We start from the raw sequence: 11,882 nt of genomic DNA on the forward strand, positions 1-11,882 counted from the left end.
TCGATTGAAGTCGTGGGAAAGATAGAGCTTTTATATTCAACTCGACTGAATTTGTGGGATATATGCTCATTTATAGAGAAGGGAGGGATTCCTGCAGTTGGAATAGCAGAGTTTGATTTGATAAGAATTTGTAGCTTCTCTTGTTGATTTTGCTGAGGGTTTGTTTAGTATGTAATGGCGGACAATTGCTTTCTGCCTTATGCTAGACCAACTTTATCTTTTTTCTCTACTCCAAGATTGTTCCCTACCTTCACCTCAAAATCTCTCTCTGAAACTGAAGCTGTAACGAGCCCAACTTCCATTCTCGAAACCAAAGCTTCTTTGGTCTAAGAAACCCATTCTAGTCCAAATCGAACACACCCAAAACCCCAGAACTTGAAACCAAATGCCAACAATTAGATTTTTTGTCCTCCATCTCTTTGACCTACAGTACCTACGCTGGGAAATTTTCATCGCTGTATTTTTTTGCTGGGTACAAGATAGGGTAACTTGAGAAACTATGTTCTTTAATTAGATATCTTTAAAAATAAATAAATTTGCTAGGTATACTTAGAACTTTACTGGGTACATTTAGAAAGACTTGTATAATCTGAATTAACAATATTACACGGATCACGTGTTGGTTAGATCCGTAGATATGTGGAATCTTAGCCAAAACTTTTTGACTGTCAATGGAAAAGTGTTAGGCTGTAAAAAAAATTTACTGTAAAAACTTTGGTAGTAAAACTGTGACTTTTGAGTCGCTAGGTAAAGAAAATTATCAAGTTAATGTTTTACACAGATGCAGATCGTGGTTGCAAAACTCTAGTGGGACCATCGTTTCTTCCAAAAGTTTTAAAAAGGGAAAATTTTGCAAACAGTACACCAAATAAAGGCCACTAATAATTCTTATACATAAAGTTCCAAACCAAACATTTCGGTACACGAAATCTGAAACTCGACCCACTATCAGTACACGACGTCAATTTTTGACACCAAAATGTCCATTATGCCCTCAATTCTTTTTTTTTTTTAATAATTTTTTTTTCTGTTATTTTTTTTTCCTTCATTTTTTCTGTTATTTTTTTTTCCTTCGTTTTTATCTCTTTCTTCTTCCTTCTTCCGAGCTCACTCCTTCGCTTCCAACGCCGCCCTTGCCCTCCAATTGGTGAGATTTATGGTTCTACAGCTTATATTTGTAACTCAGCCAATATTTAGTCATGTGAAAAGAAAGAAAGAGATAAAAACGAAGGAAGAAAAAAAAATAACAGAAAAAACGAAGGAAAAAAAATAATAGAAAAAACGAAGGAAAAAAAAATAACAGAAAAAAAAAATTTATTAAAAAAAAAAAAAAGAACTGAGGGCATAATGGACATTTTGGTGTCAAAAATTGACGTCGTGTACTGATAGTGGGTCGAGTTTTAGATTTCGTGTACCAAAATGTTTGGTTTGGAACTTTATGTATAAGAATTATTAGTGGCATTTACTTGGTGTACTGTTTGCGAAATTTTCCCTTTTAAAAATTCTTTGCAGGTTCCCGGTTTACTTGACTAAGTGGCTAGGATTATGCCACAAGTACTGCACAAAAACTGATGGAGTGAAAATACAAAACATGTATAACACGACAAATATACATGTTTTTTTTTTCCTTTTCCTTATTTCTCTTATCTAATTATATAGTCCATAGGGTAGTCATCCGAAAAAATAGGAGCGATCTAGGGTTTGGAAAAAACAGAGGAGGTAGTGTTGCTTTTCTGGCTGAGTCCTCCCGTCGACAACGCCTTCCAGCCTCATTGACGTGTGATGGGTGCAGCCGGATGGGAGAGGTTTCGATCGGCGGCAAGAGGTAATCAAGTTTGGGGGCGGCAACAGGAGACTGATTCTTTTTTGCAGATGATGGCAATGGCGGATTGGTGCTCCGCCGCAGATCTGTTGTGGTTTGGCGCTGGTAAGGGTCTGCGTGGTCGATATGGTCTCCAACTTTTAGATCCGACCACAAGGTCGCCTACCTCTTGGCGGCGGGCTTAAACCGAATTGTTGGGGCAGCAAGGAGTGGTTACCTCGGCATGGTTGCAAGGCATAATGGCATTGGGTCTGGGTTGGGGCAGTGTTGGGTCGGAGAGTTTTGCCGGAATCTGGGTTTATAATGGAGGGGGACATGCATTAGAGCTGGAGGTACTGGGTAAGGTTGCTAGAAGTTCCATGACCTCAGGGTCTGGATTGGTACAATATGAGGTTGACGCTGATGTCTGAAGAAGCCTGGTTCAGTGGCGCTGGGAAGGAGATTTGGGAATTCTCTCCATGGTGGAATTGTCCTTGGCTTGGATGGCAAAATATGGGGGTCGAGTTTCACACCCTCAATCCCAACTTTACGGTGGCGGTTTCTGGGAAGCTAGAGTCAATTTTGTGGAGAATGAAAGTTGATTGTGGCAGCTCATCTTATTTTTTTAGGGTTTTACTTTTTAGTTCGTGGTTAAGCTTAATAAGTCCCTCCTCTTTTGAGCGAGGGTTTGGGTGTTTTAGTGTAGGGTCGATGCCATTGTTATGGTGTCATGTTCGTACTGTTGTGCCATCTCTATGGCGTTATTACCGAGGACTATCCGTTCTATTGTCGGTGCTTTCTGGTTGTCAACGTGATGGTGAATCGCCCTTACACGTGGTCTGGCTGTTTTGGGACACGGTGTCGGAAATGGTGAAGTGGTTCGTCTTAATGTTAGTGGCGGGGTTGTATCGTTACACTCGGTATTGGTTACTATTCATTGTAGCCCGCTGGTATGAGCGTAAAATTTGGTTAGGGGTTGGGCCCTTTTGGCTCATGGATGTCATTCATATTGACGGACCTATAACTATGGATCAGGTTAGGAATGTGTGTCGTGGTGTTGTTACCACAACCGGTCGTTCCAATGCTTTGTAATCTGTTTAGTTATTAGTGGAATTTTCTTCTTCTAAAAAAAAAAAAAAAATTATATAGTCCATAATGCGGTTCAAAAACCCTGATATTACAATTTATTATGTTTATATTCTATAGTATGTTAAGTAATAAAAAGTTCGGGTTAAAAATAAGGACATAAATATGGTGATTACACAACCCAAAGCACTGTTTCCATGTTTCTCTTCTCCATATTTATGCTCCATTATTGTTTTTCCTATGTTTCTCTTCTCCAAAGCACTGTTTTTTCAAAAAATAAATAAATAAATAAATAAATAAAATTTAGTTCTCCAGCTGTGGTTGATCGGTAGCAAGCTAAGGAAGAAAGAAAGAAAAAAAAAAGATCAAGCTTCATAGCATAATTGCAAACCCAGAGAAGGGAATGAAGGATTGGATAAAGACCTAACCCTCAGAACCCAAACCCACCTCCTGCAATTCTCGCGTCCAGCAGTTCCTCTCTCTCTCTCTCTATAGATCGTCTCTTAATTTCTTCGATTTCATTTCATTTTGCACTGCTATTTTATAACAATTCATGAATTTTGTTGAATTGGGATTTTGGGCTTTTTTTTCTTTTTAATTTTTTTTTTATGGTGATCTAGGTTTTGGAGGAAGAAAGAGGATGAGAGCTCCGTCCAAAAAAAGAGGGAGCCGATAGAGTTCTGAACTGATCAATTGCATGATCCACAATAGGAGACCGCTTTCTTTCTCTTTGTAATGGAGGAAGCTAAGTGTTAATAAAATCCTCGATCTTACGTATGGAATGAGATTGCTTAATAGTATTGATATCCTCTTTACATAACCCAGAAGGATGGATGGTGATGAACGTTTCAATTTGAACGATTTCAAATCCTTCAAAGACATTTTCACGTGTTCCAAAAGCATGTTGGGATGCCATGCAAAATAGAAATCTCATCTTAAGCACAGAAATCTCATCTGGGTTTTGGAGGAAGAAAGAGGATGACTGGATGAGCTAGAGCTCGTGATTGGGATTGGATGAGAAGAAGTAAGGACGAAAAGAGGGGAATTGAGTTTTGCGTTGTGATCTGGGCTGTTACTTTGGATAATCAAAAAACTAGATTTGGTCATAACCAAAAACAAAATTTTCAAATGTTCTATGAGAAAGAAAGTAGACCAAGAACAATCCAGCCTCCTTAAAAGAATTTCGTCCCTAAATTAGAGAGCTCCAAGAAAACCGGAGCAGAAAACCCTAGAGCGAAGGCCGTCTAATTTCAATGCCCCGTCTGACGGCACGTCCTCGGGACGTCGTCATCGGACGGGCTGCTTGGTTCTGTGAGTTTACCGGATCGGGGCAGTTGTTTTGGGGCCTGATCAAGCGCCTGGGAAGGCCTACAGAGAGAGTTCGGTAGGCAATGGTACGCCTCCGATCTGCTCAGAGGTGGAGGACGAGAGCAAGGATGGAGCGACGAAGGGGATCTGGTGTCGGGTGGGGACGATCTCGGGCTCCCCGTCGAGCGGTCGCTGCTTATTCCCCGGCGTCGGGGTTGTGGATCATTGATGGAGGTCAGAGGGATCGTTCATTGTTTCGATCTGGTTTCGGATTGCAATCTGGATATTGGGCGATCTGGCCGGCGCTGTCAGTTGGTGGTAATGTCTTGGTGAAGCGATGCGTTATGTGGGAAGCTGAGGTGCTGTTCCGGCAACACTGGTGGTGCGCAGCCGTGCGTGGAAACTTTGCTGGTGGTGGGAGCTTTTGGGCCGGTCCTAGGCTTCTGGGCCTGCTATGGTGGGCTTGGTTTTTATTTATTTCAATAATTATGTGGGTCTGGGCTTCTGCTTTAGGCCCAGTTCCTTTTATCTCTTATTTATATTATTTTGTTAGTTTAATTGGTTATGGCTTTATGCCGGCAATAAGTCCCTACTGTTTTAGGGTAGGGCGACGTGGGCTCTGTCCCGGACTGCACACCTTGTGTGCCTGGTTTGCCCTAGTTCGGCTGCGAGTTCCTTGCTTTGTCAAATGGTCGCAGCCTCCTAGTGGCAAGATGAAACTAAGTGTCACGGGATTTTTTTTCCGGTGGCAACATAGTGGGAAAGCTGTTCTTATTGGTATATTATGGCTTCGAGTAAGCATTTATTTTCCTGTATGTCACCACCTTTGTAAAGCGAATAGAGTAGCCAAAAGTGCACTCTTCGCTAATTGGTGCATGTTAGAATACATACTTTGTGTTGAGACTCCTGTGATTATCTCGGGATGCTCTCCTTATGCTTATTGTAAAATTGGGGTTCAGGTGTCATGTCCCCCCCCCCCCCCATGTATTCTACAGTTTCATTAATGATCAAGGCGTAAAGGCAGCCGTACTGGCCCTCTTTCAAAAAAAAAAAAAAAAGTAGACCAAGAACAGTAGGGAAAAACAAAAAAGGGACTTTCTAAATGTACCCAGCAAATATCTATATACACCCAGCAAATCAATTTTGCATGAAAAAACAATTATGCCCTTATAAGAAATGACGATAAAACTTATGGTAAATTAAAATAATAACAAAATGAACCATAAAATTTGAACCTAGCAGTTCATTGCATTCAGGGAACTGAAGTCGCTTTATCATTCGACATAAAAAAAACTTTGCAATTGCATAGAATTCAATTGCACTTCGATTAGTTGTTAACAACCAAATAAGCAGGGGCGGCCCTGAGGGTGTTCAAATGGAGCAGCCGCACAAGGCCTCCGGTTTTCGAAGGCCTCTGAATTCAATTTTGTAATGGCTTTAGATAAATATATAGGTCAAGAATGTTGAGAGTTATTGAATTGTTGTTCAATTCAGTTGGCCACTTTACCTTAAGTTGTTAGGCTTAATTGGTCTTGGGGTCAAAACCCATGGGTGCTTAGCTCTGTTAAATTTTTTTTTTTTGTGATCTTCTCTCTTCTTTTAATACATATTTTTTTTCTTTTCATTCCTAAGGCCTCTCAACTTTTTTTTTTTTTTTTTTGTGATCTTCTCTCTTCTTTTAATACATAGTTTTTTTCTTTTCATTCCTAAGGCCTCTCAACTTTCTTCTTCGATCTTCTGTTATGTTTCTTGACTCTTTTTTTTTTTCTCTATTTTTCCTTGTTGATGTTTTTAGGCGTCCACTATTTTTTTCTTCTATTTATACCAATCATTTTTTCTTAGTTCTTCTAATTTTTTTTCTTTTCATTCCTAAGGCCTCTCAACTTTTTTTTTTTTTTTTGTGATCTTCTCTCTTCTTTTAATACATAGTTTTTTTCTTTTCATTCCTAAGGCCTCTCAACTTTCTTCTTCGATCTTCTGTTATGTTTCTTGACTCTTTTTTTTTCTTTTTTTTTCCTTGTTGATGTTTTTAGGCGTCCACTATTTTTTTCTTCTATTTATACCAATCATTTTTTCTTAGTTCTTCTAATTGAGATCGTGATTAATAAGGCATCATTTAAATTTTCACACTAGGCCTCTTAATTTTCAGGACCGGCCCTGCAAATAAGCATTATTTATTTTGGTCAATAAGCTCCAGATAGCCGCCCAGTTGCGTCACCATGGCGTAGAAGCATAAGGGTCAACAACATTCCAAGGACGACGGGAAAGGGAAGGAAGTTATGTCAGTCTTAGCGAGAAAACTTGCAGCTATGTTGTGGGATATCAATGAAGTCCTTGATTTGAAAAGCAAAGTTTCTAAAATCAGAGAGGAGGTGGGTATTGCTCAAATGCCACCAAAATTGCCAGATACATCTTATAGGGGGGTAGTTCTACATTTTTTTATCTTACTATTATTCTGATAATTTTGACAACATTTATGTTTGTGTTTTCATATTGGATAGTAACACAAAAGTCATATTTCATGTGATGAATGAGTGTTAAATTCTGTGTATATGAACTGTATTTATTTTCTCTAAGTTTTTCAAAAGAACTTTGTTCGTATTGATTATTGAAGATTTAATTAATTGTTACTTGCTATAATGGACAGATGGAGATATGTCCGAGGATTTATATATATTCTCATATCTGCAACCAACTAGATTGAGGTGTTGGGTATTCAGAGATCTGAGTTCGATCATTTCAGACGAACAAAGGAGTTTTTGCTCAATATTGGTTTTGTTGGATGTTTGGGTTTTGCTGGGTTTAATTAACAAGGGTATTATTGGATATTTGCTAGGTGTAGTTAGAGAGATTTTATAATTTTGCTGGTGTAAAAAAAATTGCTGGGTGTATTTAGATATTTGCTGGGTACATTTAGAAACACCCAAGAAAAAAACATAGAAAAGATGTTTAGGAAAAAGAAAAAAAAAATCAATTAAGACATGAAAGGACGAAAATACCCTTCAAAATATGCCAACTGGCAATCTCCGTAACGGAGCTAATGGTTTTAGGTACGATTATTCAATCGGGATCAGAACCTCAGGTATCTTTCTGATAGTTTTGAAACTTGAGCGAAAATGTCGGGTACTATACAAGTCATTTTCTCAAATTTTAAATACCCAAATGTTTGACATGAAATTTGAGGTGACTTTAATCTCCTACAGTCTTCTTAAAATTTTTGCTTTATATTTTCTCTTCTCTCCTCTCCCTTTTTACTCTGTTTCTCCTTCGCCATTCTTCTTCTTCCACTTAAACCATACATGCGAGTACATATATGTGCGAGATGATTTAGAAAAATTAATGGGGTGTAATTTTTTTTTAAACCTGAAGAAGTTAAGTACAAACTCAATGAATGTATATAAATATAATGATTGTAGAATTGAATGTATGTCTAAGTTGTTAGGTTGGAAGTTCTTTTTTTATATTTTTTTTTGTCAAAGTGATTGGAAGTTATTATCTGCAGCATGATGGAGAATTAATATTGGTGGAAGAAGGCCGAAGAATGTAGAAGCAATAAACATAATGCTGAGCATGGGCAACATGGAGCGCCTCTCGCCAATCGGCATCATACGCAACTCGACCATAAACATTGTCAGCCCATATCTACATATTTGACTTTCCTTATTAATTTTTAATTTTTTTTTGGTCGACAGAACGAGGTAAATTTATTAAAAGAAAACTTTCCTTATTAATTTAATGTAGAAGAGAGGTGAAAAATTATTGTATGGTTCCATTCGATTGTAAAAAGGGCTGGTTCTAAGGGGGCGTTTAATAGCGTAGTCAGAAATTTTGTTAAGGGGGTCAAGGCATAGCAAAGTTTAAGAAAAATGAAGAGACTAGTGGTTTTCAAGTAGATACTATTCTACAAATTTAATCACCTAAATAGCCTACATATTCACCTAAAAGTTATTTGGTATAATAAAATAGGTAAGAAAACCTGTAAATCATGACAAGAGAAACATACTAGCTATTGAGAAACAAGAAAAAGAGAGGGAATAGATACAAAAGAAGTTAGTATTCTTTGATGAGTAAAGTAACTTATTTTGTTTTAAAATGGGCAAATAGTGAATTATCTCTTCTATCTCATATAGAAAATTATCAATACAGTACATATATAATAGATTTTTTTCAAAATTTTGGCAAGGGCCAAATGACTCTTATGGGCATTGAATTTTCTGAAGACTGAAGTGGTTCAAGAATGCTATTGAATTTTCTAAGGACTGAAGTTCATAATATGAATTTCACATGGGAAGATAAGAAATTTATCTATGAATTTATAAAGGTTTGGTCAACTTTATCCATTACCAAGAAGCCCATATTACTTTCACTTTGTAGATCAATTGAACCTCTCTATCCGTTGCCTGCAGCTTCGGTTGGGTCTCTCTGGAGCCTGCAACTCTTGTTACTCTAACAGTGGTTTTGGCCACCGGCCAAGATCGATGCTGCAGTTAATTACTGGTTAGTTTTTCTTTCTGTATGTGCAGGTTAGAAACTTATAACCTAACACCAATATTATTCACTCACCAAGCACATGCTGACATGCATAATTAAGTTTTCCTTTTTCTTCGTTACTGTACGTTTATATCTATACTATTATTAAGAGAAGAGAGTTTGTTAGCCAAAATCAAAAATTTTAACGGAAATGACCCTAGAAGATTAAAAAACTTTGAGAATTAATTAAATCACGAGGACAATTATGACATTTACAAAATATATTTTTATTAAAAAATTAAACAAAAAAAAAAACCACATCCACTTTTCTCTCCCATGATCTTATGTCTGCAATAACCGTTTTTTTTATTATTTTCTGCAAAAAAAATAAAATAAAATAAAAAATACTTGCACATGCAGAGCATGTGTGGAGAAATGCTAGTATTCGTCAATTATAACAAAGTTTGACAATTTTGGCCACCGGCCGAGATGCTGCAGTTAATTACTGCTTGTTTATATACTCAACCCAACAAAATAGGATATACATCTACCAAAAAAACAAAAAAACAAAATAGGATATACATGAATACCACGTACAGATTGGATTGGAAGAATTAATGACGTGCACCAATATGTTAGCCTCACCTACACAATTAAGCACAGTGCAATGTATTCCCCCGAGAAGAAAAAGAAGCCCCCGCCAGAATTCAGAGTAAGAAATAGGAGTTTTTCATACATTTCAGACCTGGCACCGAACCTGCTTATTATAGTTAATTAGTTCATTATTTTTCTTCCTCCACAAATACTATTGCCTGGGTAGGTACCAGAACATGAAAAAGTAAATGCAGTCATACGTTGCTATTGAAGGTTCAATTAATATGACAATCTAACCAGCGGCCCACCTAACTGGCTTCCATTTTCTGTGTGTGTATATATATATTTGTGCACACAACTCATATTTTGGTACAGAACTACAGAAGAGAGCAGCAACTTAGCTTAATAAGCTTAGCAAGAAGAAGATGGCATGGCTACTTTGGATGGTGCAGAAGCCGGTTTATTTTCTGGGGAGGCAATGGAACGGTGTCGACATAGTTAGTGTTTTCACCCTTGGTGCTATACATCTTCTTGCTCTTCTGGCGCCATTTCATTTCACATGGTCTGCGTTTTGGTTGGGCGTAGCACTCTACTATGTCACTGGTGTGGGGGTAACTATATCTTTTCATAGAAATCTCGCCCACAGAAGCTTCAAGCTTCCCAAATGGCTCGAATACTTCTTCGCCTATTGCGCGGTTCATTCACTTCAGGTTCATCGATCTATGCCCTAAATTTCATTCTTTTTTGAATTCTTAAATATTTCACATCGGAAAGGTGAAGATATTATATATGTATATAAAGTTATGGAGTTGGTTTTTGGTCTTGTAGGGAAGTCCACTAGAATGGGTTAGCTCACACAGGAGTCACCACCAGTTTGTGGACACGCCGAATGACCCTCATACCCCTCTTAAGGGTTTCTGGTTTAGTCACATTGGTTGGATCTTTGATTTTCGTAAACGTTTTGGAAGTGTGCGTATAAATCTCCTATACTCTTCATTTTATTACACACTGTTATTCCTGTACAAATGAAAGTTTTGTTTTTTTAATTACACGTACTTACTATTAATTAACTTTGAAATTGTGCAGTATGATGGAAAACTATACAATGTTGGAGATTTGAAAAAACAGACATATTATAAGTTTCTTCACTACACGTACCCTTATCATTGTATTGCTTGTGGAGTTGTACTCTATCGCATAGGAGGAATGCCCTATTTAGTTTGGGCACTGGTAATAAAATTTCTCTTACCTTTTTATATTTTTAAATTCATCGTCGTTTCAGTTTTAACCAATAGTTAACTATTTGTTCTTTTTATTTTGTAACTATTTGTAGGCTGTGAGAACGATATTTCTTCTCCATGTAACTTTTTCAATAAATTCGGTTTGCCACATATGGGGAAACCAAGTATGGGATACTGGTGATTTGTCCAAAAACAACTGGTAATTAATATTATTATATATTGTATCTTCTCTACGTACATAGTTAATGATATGTTTATTGGCTACTGATAGTGATTAATGCCATGAAATTTAATATGTTGTGTTGTTTAGGTTATGTGGATTGCTAGCTCATGGAGAAGGTTGGCACAATAACCACCATGCTTTTGAGTACTCAGCTCGACAAGGTTTTGAATGGTGGCAAATTGATATTACTTGGTATCTAATAAGGTTTCTTGAGATTGTTGGTTTGGCAACGGATGTTAAGCTCCCGACTGAGCTTCAGAAGAACCGAAAAGCTTTGTCAAACAAAATCAGTAGCATGGAGCAGGAGGGAAGGTTTGAAACAAAAGTGAAATGATTTAAGAGGAAACCTAGCTGCTCAGAATCTCAGATCGATATAAGCATATGAGTACATGCATTGTGCTATATATATATTATATTATATATAATATATATATTATATTATATATAATATATATTATGTATTACAACATTGCTTTGGTTTCTCTGTATCGATATGTTTTAATACGGTTTTAACTTTTATCAGCATATCTCCTTTTACTCATGAGTAATATTTACTAAGTGAAAATAAGTGGAAACTAGTCTGCAAATTAATATAGATCGAGTTTATCTTTCTCATGGATCGATGCAGCAAATTTGTTTGTGGGGGCCGGGGCGGGGAGAACACCCACCTTCTAAATTAATGCCACATTAATCTATCTTTGTCTAACCATGGTTAATCAAAAAGAAAATATTTTACCATTTGCTTATTTCTTCAGTACCGAAACCAATGAAACCCAGCAAAAAGCCAAGAACTCCAACTTTTCTTTTCCATCTTCATGCAAACCTACCCAGAAAATCCAAATTGACATATGATTCTCATTTCATGTCCAAATAAACTTTTGAAAAGCTGTAATCCAATCTTGAGATATGATTGGTTGTGGCATTAATTTAGAACATGGGTATTTATTCACCCAACTAAAAAAGGCAGGCAGAGAAAAAAAATATTTTCCTTATTAGTTTGTTGTCTTTAACAGTTTTTTTGTATAAGGATATGTCATTGAATAATTAAAAATTGAAAGATATTAAGAGGTCCCAATAAAAATTCTCTTTTTCTTTCATCATTATCATATTTGTTTGAAAAAAAAGAAGATCATGTAATTAACTATGATTAGATTAAGAT

General features: G+C 36.8%; 1 protein-coding gene across 1 annotated transcript; it reads left to right on the forward strand.

Annotated features, from left to right (window-relative positions):
* Positions 1–9,617: 9,617 nt before the first annotated feature.
* LOC133744063 (palmitoyl-monogalactosyldiacylglycerol delta-7 desaturase, chloroplastic-like) lies at positions 9,618–11,338 on the forward strand. The gene is made up of 5 exons (XM_062172196.1): positions 9,618–9,969; positions 10,088–10,228; positions 10,346–10,489; positions 10,593–10,699; positions 10,811–11,338. The coding sequence occupies exons 1-5, from the start codon at positions 9,685–9,687 to the stop codon at positions 11,055–11,057; spliced, it is 924 nt and encodes a 307-aa protein (XP_062028180.1). The 5' UTR covers positions 9,618–9,684; the 3' UTR covers positions 11,058–11,338.
* Positions 11,339–11,882: the final 544 nt, after the last annotated feature.

This window comes from Rosa rugosa, chromosome 1, assembly GCF_958449725.1.
Source record: "Rosa rugosa chromosome 1, drRosRugo1.1, whole genome shotgun sequence".
Lineage (NCBI taxonomy): Eukaryota > Viridiplantae > Streptophyta > Magnoliopsida > Rosales > Rosaceae > Rosa > Rosa rugosa.